Genomic DNA, 16,946 nt, shown 5'->3' on the forward strand with positions numbered 1-16,946 from the left:
GTATATGTTTAAATATACAGTATAAACAAAAATTTATTACAATTACTTACATGATTTATAAGTATTATTACTAGAATCAATTACTGGAATCAATCAAAATACATGATTATATGAAAAAGTATTAAAATTCAGAGAGAAATTCAGTTCCAAAAACCATTAATAGTCATTAACTAAGACTAATCTCCAATTTCTATAATTAGTAAAATCCGCTTTATTGAAAAGCTAAATTAAAATTGATGTGATTTTGATTTTGTAATTTTGTTAATGGGATTCCAAATGTATCAATATAACCAATAGGCAATTTAATATAAATTAATAATAATATTTCTATAATTTAATTGATTAAATAAAAGAATAATAATTAGTCTAAAAGTTCAAGTTGCAACATTCACTCAACGTCTTCCTACCCTCAAATATCTTCTCAAAAGAGAGGTGTTTATGGAATATAATAATTTTTTTCCTCCTCAAAAAGAGGAAGAAAAACAAAATATCATTGGAACAACAGAAAATAAAATCCTCCTCACATTGGCTGGGGGATCCTCTATGAAAAGTAGGGACATCAAAGAGATGAGTCAAGTGGTCTAAAAGATAATTGGTTGAAAAGTCAGGTAGATGCAGTCCAAAAGTCAATTAGTTGAACATTAGTTGGTCAGCTAATCTCATGATCCAGTTTTTTTAGGCACTGTAATTTCTTACTTTCATGAACAAACTTGGGACTAGTGTCACATACCAGGTTCAATAAATTTTATTGTTCGATAAGAGATGGTGCTATTAGGTTCATCACTTTATTTCTCTAAAAATAGTACTACTTTTTTATGAACACGTGTGAAGTTTCATGTAGATCTGTCAACTCATTTGTATATTTACAGCTGTTCAAAGTTGATGTGTCACTGTATTTTTTTACAATGGAAAAAATTGAATATCACACAGTGATAAAATTCTTATTTTTGGAAGGTGTAGCACCAAAACAAATTTATGAATGATAGTTAAAAGTGTATAAGGACTCTTTACCTTTAATTAGAACAGTAGAAAGATGGGTTGCTGAATTTAAACGTGGTTGTACAAGTCTTGTAGACGATCCACATGAAGGACGTCCTAAAAGTGCATCAACACCAGAAATCATAGCAAAAATACAGCATATGGTTTTGGAAGATCATTGATTAACCAAGAGAGATTTAGTAGAAGCCCTAGGGATCTCATTAGGCAGTATGAGCAATATTTTGGCTGAAGTTTTGGGTTACAGAAAGCTGTGTGCACAGTGGGTGCTGCATTCGCTAACAATGGAACAAAAACACATTCGAATGCGACTTTCTTAGCAACATTTGGAGCATTCTAGAAAGGATAAAAAGGATTTTGTGTGTCATTCCATCACTATGGATGAGACTTGGGACTACCACCATGATCCTGAATCAAAACGAGGCTAAGGAGTGATGTGAACTTGGCACTTCGGTTCCGAAGCGAGTTAAGGTCCAGAAATTGGCCAAGAAGGTGTTAGCATCAGTTTTTTGAGATGCAAAAGGAATTTTGTTCATGGATTACCTCCAAACTGATACAATAATAATCTGAGTTTATTGTTTTAACTTTTTGGACCAGCTGGATGTAAAAATTTGTGAGAAAAGACCTGGTTTACAGAAGAAATTCATCTCGGGAGAAGAAATCATTTTTCATCAAGACAATGCACCCTCTCACACAGCTCAAAAAACCATCATGAAAATCAGTGAATTAAAATATGAATTGTTGCAACATCCTCCCTATTCACCAGATTTAGCTCCCTCTGACTTCTGGCTGTTCCCACATCTCAAAAAATTCATGTGTGGGAAATGATTTTCATTGAACGAGGAGGTAATAGCAGCAGTGGAAGTGTATTTCGACAGCCTTTCGGATTCTCACTTCAGGGATGGAATCCATAAATTAGATCACTGGAACAAGTGTATTGAAGTTCAGGGAGATTATATTGAATAATAAAATGTATTTCAAACCATAAAATCATGTTTTTCTTATTGAACAACAAAATTTATTGAACAACCTGGTAAATATACATATACCTATGTATTTGTTATAAAAACCAAAAACTACATAACTGGTTCCAGAATCAAATCTTGCCTGAAATCCAGGTAAAATTAGTTTTGATGATGAAAGAAATAACTATTTTCTCTCTACATAATTAATTAATTAAATAGCATCACTCTTCATTAATAGAAAGAATAATTTTATTTGTGTAAAATTAATAAAATGGGTGGATTTAAATTCACAGTAAATTTGGAATTTTTGCTTTACATTTTTTTAAAAGCTATCTGGCAACCTGTGCGGTTCTCGCCAGACACTACTGTTTACCTGCAGTTTATTTATATTATTGGGCTGCAATTTGAAAAAATTGTAGACCTATAAATTTCCACTGTTGTCCATCTGTCCGTCCTTCCTTAATCTCAAGAATGGTGTTAGATGGATGAAAGTCAAGACCAGATATGGAAAGCTTAGGGGCAAAAGACTCCAGTTAGCTGTATATGAACTTCTAGTCTAGACTGGAAGTCATGAATTCAATTTAAAAATTTTCCCCCAAATGGAGTTACATAGATGACCAACACAACTCTGTTGTGTTGGTCATCTATGTAAAATTAAATTTAAAATATATGTTCTCCGTAGTGTCTTGTCCTTGTTGTCTTGTCCTCTGTTGTTATCAGGAAAAATATAATATACTTTTCCTGATAACAACAGAGGCAAGGGCAAGACACTATGGAGAACATATATTTTAAATTAAATAAATCAAGAATGTTTAGAAACAATATATATTTCTTTCCGGACTATACATACAAACGAGTCCAAATCCTTCTGTCCTTTCACATGCTTTGTAGAGGCAATAACAAATCTGGGAAATTTTTTATTGTAATTATTAATTTTATAATTGTGCTAGCCACTGCTAGAGGACTTTTTAACTTATTTACGTTTGATTGCGGACATGTAGCCTCAAATAAAAGGTCTGTTTCACTGTAGATTTGTTATTGCCTCTACAAAGTATGTGAAAGGACAGAAAGATTTGGACTTGTTTGTATGTATAGTCCGGAAAGAAATATATATTGTTTCTAAATGTGAATTCATCTTGGCAAATTTTTTAATGTAATTTAAAATTAAGAATGTATTTAAAAATTGCAACCTGGCTTAATGATGATGTCACAATAAATAAATGCTCGTTATTAGTAATTATTAATTCAACAAAAATAGCATTCTGTACATAACCATATTCTGTTTGCTTAATAAATTACATCAGTTACATGGCATTTGGCATAGTGTACAGATATAAGTAAATCTTAGATAATTTGAAACTCAATACTTTAAAGTCATGATTATTTCGTCCCTTGAATTTTGATCTAATGAGAATTGTATGTTATTTTTACATTGATATAAAATACTTTGTGTATGTATAGAGTATTTTATATTATTGATGTTGTATTCACATATATGATATTTATCTCTAACAAGTGTAAGTATAAATACAAATAAATATTCAATTAATTAAGAATAATTTCTTTCAGAAAATAATTGCAATGAGTATTCGTTAAAAATAATATCTGTAAAAATAGTGATTTTAAATTCCATAATAATATATAAATACAAATATCCCTAGTATAACTACCATGTTAAGTTCTGAAAAAGTGTCATGTTATACAGATCAATATAAGCTATACAAAACAAAGGACTAGTACAATATATAGGATTAAATTCCAAAAGTTAGCAAAAGTATACTATTCTTTTTCATAATTAAGATAAATGTTTATTATGTAAATTAATAATTAATTAACGATCATAATCGAAAGTATTGCTTGTTGATATTAATTTTTTTCTTCACTGCAAAACACATTGTTAAACAAGGAAGCTTTCTTTTTGACAAAATATCATCATCATCTGAGCTTTCCTGTTGACCTTAATCTGAAATATCAGCAATGTCTTGATTTTTCTCTACTTTTTTTTTTCATAAAATCTGATATTTTTTATTTTCTTGTGTTTGCCTAAGAGATTTTTAAAAATTTAATCTTTTTATTTAGTAACTTTTAATTTAACCTATAAAAACGGAACAAAACACAGTGACAGTCTTTCAGATTTAGTGCACTGTCACCAATGACAGCAACATCTGGTTTATTGTATGGGAGATATCCTCAGTTATACTCTGAGTGAAATTGTGTTGTACGAGGGATATCTGTACTTTGATTAAGGACATTAAAGCATAATTATAAAACTCAATCAAAAACTATTTGTTATTAAATATCTAAAATCAAAAGTGGTTGCTTGATTAATTTTTTGAATTGAAATATACTCTTGTATTATACTTATATTTCTTTAAAGAATTTTAAATTTTACTTGATCAGTAAAAATTATATAAAAATTTGAACAATTAGTAATAAGTTTAAAAAGTTTTATAGATGTTACAATTTTCTGTGAATTTCAGAATTTTTTAGATTTTTTAAGTAATATCAATACTGAGTTGATTATATAATTTAGACATTTATTACATATCAGTAGAGTTACTGCAATAAATATATTCAAGCAGTTGCCTACTATAATTAAGAAATATATAAATAAATTATTTTGAAAAATAAAATAAAAAAGAAAAATTGATTAAAATAATCTTTAACAAAGTTGTTAATTATAAACTTGAAAAATTGTATAGTAACACCATCCAAACAATGCAAGACATATATCAAGTATTTAATTTAATTTTCTTCTGAAAAGTAAAAAGTTTTCTTGCTTTTTTTTTACTTTTTTAACAAACTAAGTTTTAATAACAGCATATTATTTTGTGATAAATTATTATAACTTAATTTTTCAACATATGTTATACTGTTACCTTTAGTTTAATAATGATACAAAAGTATAAAAGTTATTGTTCTAACAGTTTTAATTCTTTTATTAAACTTTTATACTTTTGTATCATTATTAAACTAATGGAAATGAAGATTGTTTTAAAATTTCATTTATTTAATTCAAAAATTCAGATGTGTTCATAAAAATATTACAAGAATACAATAGAATGTTATCTACTTAAGTGATTTTCATATTTAATTGGATAACAATTAAAATGTTTTGTTATTAACAAATAAAATGATTTATATTTATGTTTCTTCTTTAATTTTAAAATATTTCATTGACAGTATTTTTGACATTTCTTTATATTATTATTTTCTGCATTTAGAAAATTTACTAAATCATATGACATTTGTTTTAAAAAAATAAAATTACTTCATAATAAAATGAATATGGAATGAGTATAATTTTCTTAATTGTTTAATTGAAGTTGATAAAAGAAATACCAAACCAAATTTTGGTGTAAGTCAGAATAAATTTAGAATTAGTAATGATATTCCATTTTATTTTACTTAGTAGTTTAAGTTTACTAATTTCAGGTATTATATTTCATAAAGCTCTAAATATATACTGTATTAACTTTTAGCTCTGTCTCATGAGAGAGATGAACTCATGGTACTTTTAGATGCCAAAGAAAGAAGAATTTTTCAAAGATCATCATCTCTTTCTTCAGAAGAGAGTAATTCAGAATTGACAAGTCTTGAAGTAGGTTTTAAAATTAATTTTATATTTATTAAAATTTTGATAGGTCTGGATAATTTAATTCTGTTTTATGTATTATTAGGGAGTAATTGTATTAAACTTGGAATCATTTTGAATAAATAATCTAAAATATTACTATATTACAATATTTTAAAAATTGATTTTCTTAATGTATTATAATTTTAAATGTATATGTTTGTGGGAACGCCAAGAGGTAGGATGGAGTTGTACCTCCTTTTTTTCGGCAAACAGGTCAGCAAGACCCACCCCACTGTTGCGGATGGCTAAATTTTTATGATATTCCGACTTGTCTGGATTGGGTAACTATTTGTTAGGTCAAGTGGAGGAAGCATGTGGGTTCATTGATAAGTTTAAGGTGATATTCGAATAAACGGAACCATGGTGAAAACAAATAACGATTTATTTAAACAGACAAACTAAATACAGAGAATAGCTCTACTCTAACGCATCTGGTTGCTAACTGCGGGGGAGAGAGAGAGTTTACAAATTTTGGGGTCATACCTCTTCCTAGGATGTATAGGCTGAAGTAATTGTATGGATAAGCAGGAGGATCGGTCGTTCTCCAGTCGTTGAGATTGGCAGGAGTATCGGTCGTGGCGGCTCGTCATCGGCGGGCTTTGGAGTCCTCGGGTTTCGGCCCTCAATTCTCGATTCAGATTAGAATGGGACGTGCATCTTATCCAGACCTTCAGCGACCCCGTTATCAGCCTTTTTCCCCCTTATATACTACAGGTCACATTATCTTCGATCACCAATCGCGATAGATGGTGAATCGCTGATGATTCGATCTCCGTGACTAAGAGTTTGGATTCGGAGAGAAAGGAAGTGCTTTCCGGTGGCGGAAGGCTGAATATTCTTTTAATTTTGACCTTTTCTACAATTTTCCACGAGGGGGTTTGAACAAAAAAAAGATTTTGGGCTGGGTTAAACCTGGTCCTTGCATGTTTAATTGTCTTGTCCCAAATACAGCCTTGCCACTTTACTTGTCTAAATTGTTATAATTTTAAGAAAAGTCTATTTAAAAAATTGTTCATATTCTATTATATAACGTCTGACAATGACTTGTATATAGTCAAAAATATTTTGATTAAGAAAAAGAAAGTTCATATTTTCAATTTAGCAGATGAATGAACTATTTCATTGTTTATATTTTTATACTAAATCTGATTTAATGCTGTGCAGGATACATTTGGAGAAGCATAGAATTTATTAATTAATAAAAAATTTTTACTATATGCTTTTCTAATAGTATGCAAATATGTTTCTGAAGTTTATGAAATATTTTAAATGTGTGAAGTGTTTAAACAATTATTTCTCTCATGTCATTCAATATTTGTATAAATATAACAAAAAAATAACTATTACTTTTTAAAAACATAAAGGGTTTTTATATTTCCACTCAGACAAGATAGCTATATATTTTTAATTACAGTATATGCAATCTTAAGATGGTTGAAATTAATGATTATTATAAAAAATTAATTTAAATAAAACAATATTATAATGAAATAATTTTATAAGAATTAACAATGAATTATTATTCAACATTATTTAACATTAGTAATTAAACTATTACTATAGTAATATTACTATAGTAATATTGTTTAATTAATAAGTATTTATATGACAGTGAAAATTTATTTTTGTTTTCAGCTGAGTTTATTAGGTGCTTGTTCCTGTAGATGCAAAAACCAAGAACCTTGTAGATGTGCAAGAGCAGCATGTTCTAAGCAAAAGCATATAATTCATTTAAACAAAGAAGTATGTATGTTTAATATAAGCTTCTAATGGTATTATTTATTAATTAGTAATAAATAACTATGAGCTCACTGGCCTTATTATTATCATTACATATTCATCACACACCTTTTTGATTTTTATTCATTAACACATGTCCTGGAATGCATTTCAGCTTATTCAACAGTCCTCTTCAGCTGGATTACATACAAACCATACTATTCGTGAATAGTATGGTTTGTATGTTTGATGTTATGATTAGATCTTTTAAGTTGAATAAAATGCTTGGCAGATTCAAAGGAAAAAATATGACCAATGCAAAAGGGAGATCAACAGACAGTTTGATGTAAAATATGATGGTTTCAATTCATGGTGTATGAGAATAGGAAAAGAAGATAGAGAATATACCAAAAGTGTGGTTACAGTATTTGATAAATTTAACATCAATTTTTATGATTGTTGTTATAATGTTATATGTGGTTAATTATATAGTAATATAAATGTTGATTTATATGTATATTGTATTTCCATTTATTAGATTCTTATATGTTTTTAATTATAACACCATGTCAAAATGTATGTATGTAATTCAATCAAAGAGTCAGGCTGTTGACTAAGTTGAAATGCATTCTGGGGTATCATATGTTAATCAATAAAAATTGGTTAAAATAAAATAAAAATAAAAATGTGTGTGATGAATCTATAATCATAATAACAACTCCAGTGAGCTCAGTTATTTATTACTAATTAATAAAGAAGTATATATTTATTGTAAGAATTATACAGAAACTCCTAGCTTACAAAGGAATTTTTTTTTCCATATCATTCTGTTAATCCAATTTTCTGTAAGTTAAAATTTGAAACTCCATTTGATTTACCCAATTTTACAAATCTTAATTAGTTATGAAAAGCAAACTGTAATTAATGTAATTGGCTAATGCATTATAATACAATTGTTTACTACCATTCAAAACAGATTTTATTAGCTGTTTGTTGTATCTGTCAATATTTATTTATTACCATTCACAAATCTTATCTGTGATTTTGATAGATCAACAATTGTTTTTTTTTTAGAAACCAGAGTATAAAGGATATGCAGTTTACATTACTGCCTTGAATAATATGTTTATTTAAAACTAAATAATGTAAATTGAATGAAGTTATTCAAGACAATAATATAAACAATATTTTCTGTCATTACAGAGTAGATGTTAATATTTGAATAACATTACTTGAATTTTTGCCAATTAACTAGGGCTTGGATTTCCAAGTATTGATATGTTTCTTGAATATTAACACAAAAAGGAAATATAAATTCAAGAAAATGTAATAAAAATAAAAAGAGAATTTTTATTGATTCTTTTTTTTTCTTAATAACAAGAAAGAAAAGTTACAAATATATTTTGTGATGTAGCCTTAATGATTCTAGAAAAGCAATTCTTAGAGCTGCCGCAAACTACAGGAAGTGGGAGCTAGCATACACTTGGTCGCGCTCCCAAGCGGCTCTTAAATATATTGACAGGAAAAATTTTACAAAAATAAATTTTTGTAGGTTAAATTTCAGCTAAGGAGTATTTGTAACAAGAAAAAAATGTTTTCAATAAATTAATATGATAATTTATTATATAGTAATTTATATATTTTTAAATGTTAAAAAAACATTTTAAATATACTTAGATACAGAATTTAGAAAAACTTTTAGAAGAAACTTATTGTGTGTTACAAGCTTATCAAAATGCATTTGAAGAACAATTAAAGAAAAATAGGAATCTTATAAAATTGATATATGGTAAGAAAAAATTTTAATTATTATTTTTGATTATTTTATTGTATATTTAATCAGAACTGTCAATGGACAATAGATTTCCACTCCATATAACAAAATTACTCAAGATTACAATAAAATACAATAAAAATTATATAATAACAAGAAGTATATAAAATAAAAAAGCGAAGACAAAATAAAATCAAACATTATATAGAAATCGCTGGCATAAATATTTGTATTTTGTAAAGTCGTGACGAAGGTGATGTTCAACAGAAGACATGTAATCAATGGAACAATAAAAGAAAGATCTATCAGATAGCAATAATTAATAAAAAGAATTATTTAGACATGATAGTGATTGAGTTTTCCTGGAAGGAACTTTCAGTTTGAACCAATAATTGGGTATTATACCATCAAGATATTTATAAGTTAAAATTCGATTGAAGTATTTGACCTTTTCTTTGAAATCAGGTAATCTCAGTCTGACTCTTGTGACTTGAGCATTTTTAGTATATGGTAGATGGCAAAATTCGTCAGAAGGAAATAAACTTTGTTTAGTACAGAGGGGGCAGTCATTGCCCAGATTGATAAGCAGTAGTTGATTAAAGACTGAAAATTTCTAAAGAAAATATTATGTATAATATAATATAATTATCAAAAATAGTAATTTTAAAAAATAATTTTTTTTAACAATCTGCTACATTGCTATCACAGTGATGTAACAAATTGTAAAATTTATTTTTAAATAATTGAATACCAAACAAGTTTAAACATATGTTTTTATGTCTTATTATTTGTAAATGATTGGTTTTGGAACATATATCTGATGAAGAACGTTAAAAATAATCAAAAAATGTTAGTTTTTTAAGTTAAATTAACCTTTTTTTTTGTTGCTATTTAAGGTTGTGTGTGATTGAGTATATATTGTAGCAGTTACATTTTGAATTTTGATTCTTTAGTACAGTTTATATATATACAGTAGAGAACCGAAAATCAGAATCAATTGGGGACTGGGGTTGTTCAGATTAGTGATTTGTTCTGATTACCGATTATGTACGAATAAATATATTAACCTGTCTGATGTTCAAATTTTTCTCCGTTGCATGTCGCTTCGTGTTGAATTTTCGTCGATTTTAAGCCTAACAAAAATTTTTATAATAATAATCGAGGCTATTGTATCATTAAAAATTATTTCTGCATTTTGTACAAACAAAATAAATATATTGAAGAATATAAAAACATGCAAATTATACTTTAGAAGTAAATTTAGTATCAAAAAGTTTGATTCAGCACGACACAATCCGACTGAAAATCGTTCCTATTACTGGCGATTCCAATTACTGGGGTTCCGATTAACGAGTCTCTACTGTATTTATTTTTCAAAAGTTATTAAAAATACAGATAAATAATAAATTCACTTAACAGATAATTTTGGTGACTTCTTATTACGTAAATAGATTTAAGTAATAATCAGTCACCATTTTTACTATAAAAGTTCTTTTATTAAAAATTAAATAGTTTGAACAGCTAAATAAATAATATGTTGTATGTTATTTTGTTTGAGGAGCTTAGCAAGCAGCATCAATACATAAGGGACAGAGGGACATATCTCCCCAATATTTTTGTACTGCAAGTTGTCTCCTCTTCTAAGATGCATACATATTTTTATTTTATACCATTCTACAAAAATTAGGAGTAGAAAGTTTTTCTTACTCGTGGTCATTGGACTGACTTTTCTATATATATAATATTTGTACAGTATACAGTCTGTAGATTACTAGATTGTTTATATCATTATAAGAATACCACTGAGCTGATTAGGACAGAGTAAAGAAAAATAGGATGAGTATTGCTTTGTAAGAAAGTTTGATACATCAGTTAGTTATTAAATCAGTTTGAGTCTCCCAACTCTCAGTTAGGATATAAAAATCATAGAAATTATTATACAAAGTGGGCAGCAAATTTAATTTATTCTTATTCAATCTAATGTTTTGCAAAAATATCCTAAACTGATTACTAGAGCTGCTGTTATGATATACCATTTCTGTATAATTTGTTAAAACTTGCAGTGTGCAAGATAAAAATATTGAAAAAACAAGGATTCTTACCAGTAAAAATAATAAAATATAATCTGGTAAAAGTATTTTCTAAAAATCCAAACACACACACACACACACACACAATCCGAGGTTGATCCAAGAAAAAGTGTTTTTAATAAGATTGTCAAACACTTAAATTATTTGTAACAAATTTCTTAAAACTTCTGGAGTCTTTGCTGAGTACTATGCATTGCTCAGCCAAGATATGTGAAATAATCTGTACAAAACAATTCTATTGATTGTACTGTACAAATGATTTTTAATAAAATCTAATTATTTTTAATGAAATAAAGAACTATTTTGTTTTTAAGCCAACATTTTGTAAAAGCAGATTTTGATATTAAATTATAAGACATTTGTTGTAAAATAATTTTCAAACTACAGTAATAAATAAAATTAAATTTTCTGGTTAGGACTGTCAAGTATAGTAAATATAAATGTTGAAATTACAAGGTTAGGTTAATTTTTGACTAAAAAATTTCTCAGTGATCAGAAAAATTTTACTGTAGATGGTGCTGCTATCTATTGATAAATTTATTGATTAAAGAAATTTTAATAATCACAATAAATTAATTATATAATTAATGTATATATATAACTTCAGTAATTATATGCATTATTATAATAGATTTATGAATAATACACTGGATGACAAAAAAAATAACACACCATGAAGGACTTGTTGGATTTGAATAAAAATTGGTATGTGACATTGTCATAGCTAGACAGGTATATGATTGCAACCATAAAGCAAAAACATACTTTATTGTGCAGTAATGTTCAATACAGTGCAGGCACTAATATCCCGTTGGGCCGCCTTTAGCGCGGATACAAGCTGTGATATGCCTCGGCATGGAGGCAGAAAGGTTGTGTATAATGTTCTGTGGCGTATCTGTCTATGCGTGATGCAACTGGAACTCAAGATGCGTCAGATCCCGCAGCTGGCGTTCCAGGTAGTCCCACACATGTTCGATTAACGATAAATCTGGAGACCATGCAGGCCAAGGAAGTGTGGCAATGTTACGTAGGCATGCTTGGGAGACCGCTGCGGTGTGTGGCTGGGCATTATCCTGCTGGAGTATGCCTGTTGGAAGCCCTGCCATGAGGGGCAACACATGTGTCCAGAGAATGTATTGCACATATCGTTGGGCTGTGAGGGTAGTATGCAGGACAACTAGAGGTGTCCTACTGTCGTATGTTACAGCTCCCCACACCATAACACCGGGGGTTGGGCCATTGTGTGCTGTTCCACAGTATAGGCTGGGTTGACGCCTTGACCAGCGGGCTGCCATACCCTCACACGGCCATCGTGAGCCCCCAAACAAAAGCGGGATTCGTCATTGAAGACAATACGCTGCCAGTTGGTAGCTGTCCATGATTGTCATGCAAGACACCACTGCAGAGAGAGGCGTTGGTGGGTGGCTGTTAATGGTAGAACACATACTGGGCATCGGGAGACCAATCTGCCTTCTACTAAGCGCCTAGAAATGGTGCGGCTGGGTACACGGTTTTGTAACGCAGGTGCCACTGCTGCATGAATGGTAGACGACGAAGCTGTAGTCACTATCCGTGCTTGACGTACAATGAGACGATCCTCCCGCTTGGTGGTTTGTCGATAGTGTCCGGAGCCTGTTTGCCGTTCATGCGTACCCCTACATACCCACTGCTCATAAAACATCCTAACATTTCCATCAGAACGATTCAGATGGCGGCCAATCCGGCAGTATGACCATTCTCCTACTCTCAATCCAACGATGCGACCTCTCTCAAACTCACTTAACTGTGAGTGTAAGGCCGTTGAATGTGTCGTAGAGGCATGTCTGTCACTCAACGAAGTCACAACCATCAGCACAAGCGCAGGATATATATGCACAAGTCGTCACAGTGTGCACCTTTATACCAGACAGAGGAAGCACTTTTCTACCCTCTGGTGGCAATACAACACAAGAACCTGATCTCAAAAGCTAATCATTTACATATCTAGCTATGATGATGCAACATACTAATTTTTATTCAAATCCAACAAGTCCTTCATGGTGCGTTATTTTTTTTTGTCGTCCAGTGTAAATAACTGTTAAAATTACTTAAAACCTTTGTTTAAATGTAGAATTAATCTAAAGGAAATCTGATTTGACTTGATTCAGATAGCTGAAATGAGAAAACAGTGCCTGATTTAAATGAGTTTGGAATTATCCTTATTCCAAGATCTAATTTTCAAGATATTTCTAAATTATTAACTACTGAACAATATATATAACAATAGAGATGTACTGATTAATCATTTGCTAATCATTATTGGTACTAATTGGTTCCTTTTGTCCAATCATTTAATTTGTCACCATTTGTCATTTGACCATTTGTCAAATCAATTAATGCCATGGCAGCTTGATGTATCCTATGGCATAATGTGGAAGGTGTTGAAGAAAGTTGATCATTATCTGTTTAAGACAGCAATGCATCAACTTTCTCAGCACCTTCCACATTATGCAATAGGATACATCCAACTATCATGACATTGCACTTGCTGTACTGGAACCAGAAACATAATTCATTGACTGTTCAACAACAGCTGTTGAACAGTCAATGGTAATGGATTATGATTATGATCATCTTTAATGATCTGTATAGGTTGGAATCATTGACCAGGTTGAACTCTCAGATATCCAGTTTTTTTAAATCAAATGATCATTCTTCTGTTTTGCACTAATCTTTTGTGCTAGAATGAAAGTGAGGTGTGAAAGATCCTATGCAACAATAAGTCATATTTTAATTTCAGTTAAACTTTTCCGTTTGGGCTATGGAAAACACTCAAGTTTTCCATCAGATTCCATTGTTCTTATTTAAAGTTACAGTCTGGTGTGGATTCACATTCATTGTACTTCTTAAATCACACAGTTTGATAAATTTAGGACTTATCATATAGGAAGGTATCTAAAAGAGAATGGTAAAATTAATCACATAGAATTATCATTGTAGAATGCATTTCAGAACAAGTCCTCTATTCAGCTACTGACAGAGGGTTCCAGGCCCAATGTTTTAAAAGATTCTCTTATTATTATTGCACTATAATTTATAACCTGAAAAATTAATTTTTCAGGTTATAAATTATTTTCATATCAAAAATTTCTCGAGTAAATTAAAATTATAAATAATTTGAATATTTAGACAACTTCTCAATTCATTTCTTTAGTTTTCATAAAACATCTTGGTACTCTATAATATCATTTTCCTTTACATTTTAAAAAATTTATTGTTTTAATATCCAAATATATTAAAACATGACAACTTAAAATAATATCTTAACAATAAGACAAAGTTTAATAAATTCTTTTTAATTATTAAATTATAAAATTAATTTGTGATAATAATTTTTATAATTTGTACTAATATTGGATGTGGTTGAAAATTTATTTATTACAGCTAATAAATTGAAGTCTGAATCAAAAATTAATTTAAGAAATTTTATGAAAAGATCAACTAGCAATAAGTATGAAACAATCATTGAAAGCCTCATTAATTTGGTAAGAAAATTAAAATTTTGTTGATTTAAAAATAAACCTAATTAAAAGAAATATTAATGCCAAATAATTAAATAAGTATAATATTATAAATATCATTTTATAAGTTATTGAGCAGTAAAAAGTTTATGATGTAATAAATATTTATAATTTATAAACTATTAAAGAAAATCACATTTGAAATTACTAGTGTAAATGTTTAAATGTAATTAGAAAAATGTGTTTCATTAAGTTCAAATGTTTACTTACTTGTTACCCAAATTTTTAAATTAATATATATACATACTTAAATTAATATATAATATATATTAATATATTATATGTATACATATATTATTTAGTTACAGTAATATGTTTTGAAGTTTTAACTATCAAATCTCAGTTTAGTAACTGTGGTATATTTATATAAGTAAAAGAATAGAGAGGCAAATGTATATATATAAGCTAAACATTAAATAATTTAATAATAGTGTTTGATAGAATTTTTATTTTTCTGATCTTTTTATGATTTGAAAAATGTTAAAGAGTATAAGTAAAATTAGGTAACTAATATAATTATTTTAAATTTTACCTAAAGTTGGATTAGTTTAAATTTTCAAATTTTGTATTATAATTCAAATGACTGTGATATCTTCAGGTTACATTTAGAAATATGAATGTCTGGAATGTTGCTTGCAAAATTTGCAGTTCTAGAAGCTATAATCCAATTAAATCAAATCAAATCAAATGACCAAATAATGCTGGATTTTATCTAGATTACTTTTTGATTAAAATTTAATTAAGAATGTAAGTTGACCTAGTAGATATTGTCTACCTGTAGATATTTCTAAATTACAACACTAATTAATGATATTAATTTAATAATTAAAGTGCAAATGAAATATAAGAAATTTATTCTTAGGCAAAATTTATATTTATAAGTAATTGCCTGTAGTCAAAAATAACTAAGAAAAAAATTTAGCAATATTTTATCATACTTCCATGCAACTTTCCTGTAACATTAAGCAGACAATTTTTGACAACAATGATTATTAAATCTTATAAGGAATATTCTAGAAATTTAGATTGTTTAACTTTTAATTGACTTGTATAAATTATTGCATATGATTATGATGACTTTCTTAATAATGATTTTACACATGATTATTACGATTTCTTAAAATTTTACATATATTAACATAGTGATTATGATGATTTTAATTTTGTCATTTGGTCTTGTTTTAGATACATTTATTAATTTTTCATATTATAAATTGCATTTTTATTGTATAAAATCTTTTATTAAATTAATAAAATTACATTTTTTTTTGTTTAGCCGTAATTAAATGCAATAAATATATTATTATAATTTTGCTAAAATGTTATTATTCAAAATTTTTCATAGTTTAATAAGTCTATTTTATTATTAAGAAATTTATTCTGCATCATTTTTCCATTATTTTTGATAGAATTCAGAAATAGTTAAAATTTGTTAAGAATTTCATTTTAATATTTCATTTCATTCTTTCAGCTGTGTGATAAGAATGAAGCTCTTCTTCATCAACGGTTATTGTCAAAATTCTTAGCAAAGAAACTGAAAGATAATGAAAATACTAACATATCCTAAAAAAAGATGAAAATATTTTGTCATAAATGAAATTTGAGATTGATATTCTGTTAAACAGTAAATAGATGTCTAGTCATTATGGATTGAATAAATGATGATAGTTGTTATTGTTGAAATGTGTAGAAATGTTGGGCAATGAATGCTGCACACTCAGGGATGTGAATACTGTATCTGTTTCTTTTTATCTTGGAATGCAGTAATTTTTAATATTAAGGTGTAATTTGAAGGTATTTATATTTGTACAGTGCAAATATCAGTCTTAAATGTGATATATTAAAAAATAAATTTTATTTTAAAAATGAACCGATTTATTTTATTTTAATATAAGTTGTTTGATAATTTACTTCAAATTATTATAAGTTTTTAGTTTTTCCAAGGTATATATTTTGCTTAAAACAAAACTTGATACAATGATGGTGCTACTTTCAAACTTTTAAAAGATATTAGAACTTCCTTTGGTTGATGATGATGACGACAAAGTGAGGAGATTGTGACTGTAGATGTCTTTTACATAATGTAGAAACATTAAGGCTTTATAGCAATATATATAATACTATAGAAGTCAGCAATATTAAATATCTGTCACATAGTCAAGGAATATAGTTTACATAGACCCAAGTACTACAGACATATTATAA

At 28.2% G+C, this 16,946-nt stretch overlaps 1 protein-coding gene across 1 annotated transcript in view; it reads left to right on the forward strand.

Annotated features, from left to right (window-relative positions):
• The window catches only part of LOC136977770 (coiled-coil domain-containing protein 125-like), a 33,392-nt gene extending 16,781 nt beyond the window's left edge, over nucleotides 1-16,611 (forward strand). The window contains exons 6-10 of the mRNA XM_067273319.1: nucleotides 5,444-5,562; nucleotides 7,234-7,341; nucleotides 8,995-9,106; nucleotides 14,605-14,705; nucleotides 16,213-16,611. Of these exons, the coding sequence (XP_067129420.1) occupies nucleotides 5,444-5,562; nucleotides 7,234-7,341; nucleotides 8,995-9,106; nucleotides 14,605-14,705; nucleotides 16,213-16,308 (536 nt within the window). The 3' untranslated portion in view covers nucleotides 16,309-16,611. The remainder of the gene's footprint in view (nucleotides 1-5,443; nucleotides 5,563-7,233; nucleotides 7,342-8,994; nucleotides 9,107-14,604; nucleotides 14,706-16,212) is intronic.
• Nucleotides 16,612-16,946: the final 335 nt, after the last annotated feature.

This window comes from Centruroides vittatus, unplaced genomic scaffold (genome assembly GCF_030686945.1).
Source record: "Centruroides vittatus isolate TY-2023 unplaced genomic scaffold, ASM3068694v2 contig_474, whole genome shotgun sequence".
Taxonomy (NCBI): domain Eukaryota; kingdom Metazoa; phylum Arthropoda; class Arachnida; order Scorpiones; family Buthidae; genus Centruroides; species Centruroides vittatus.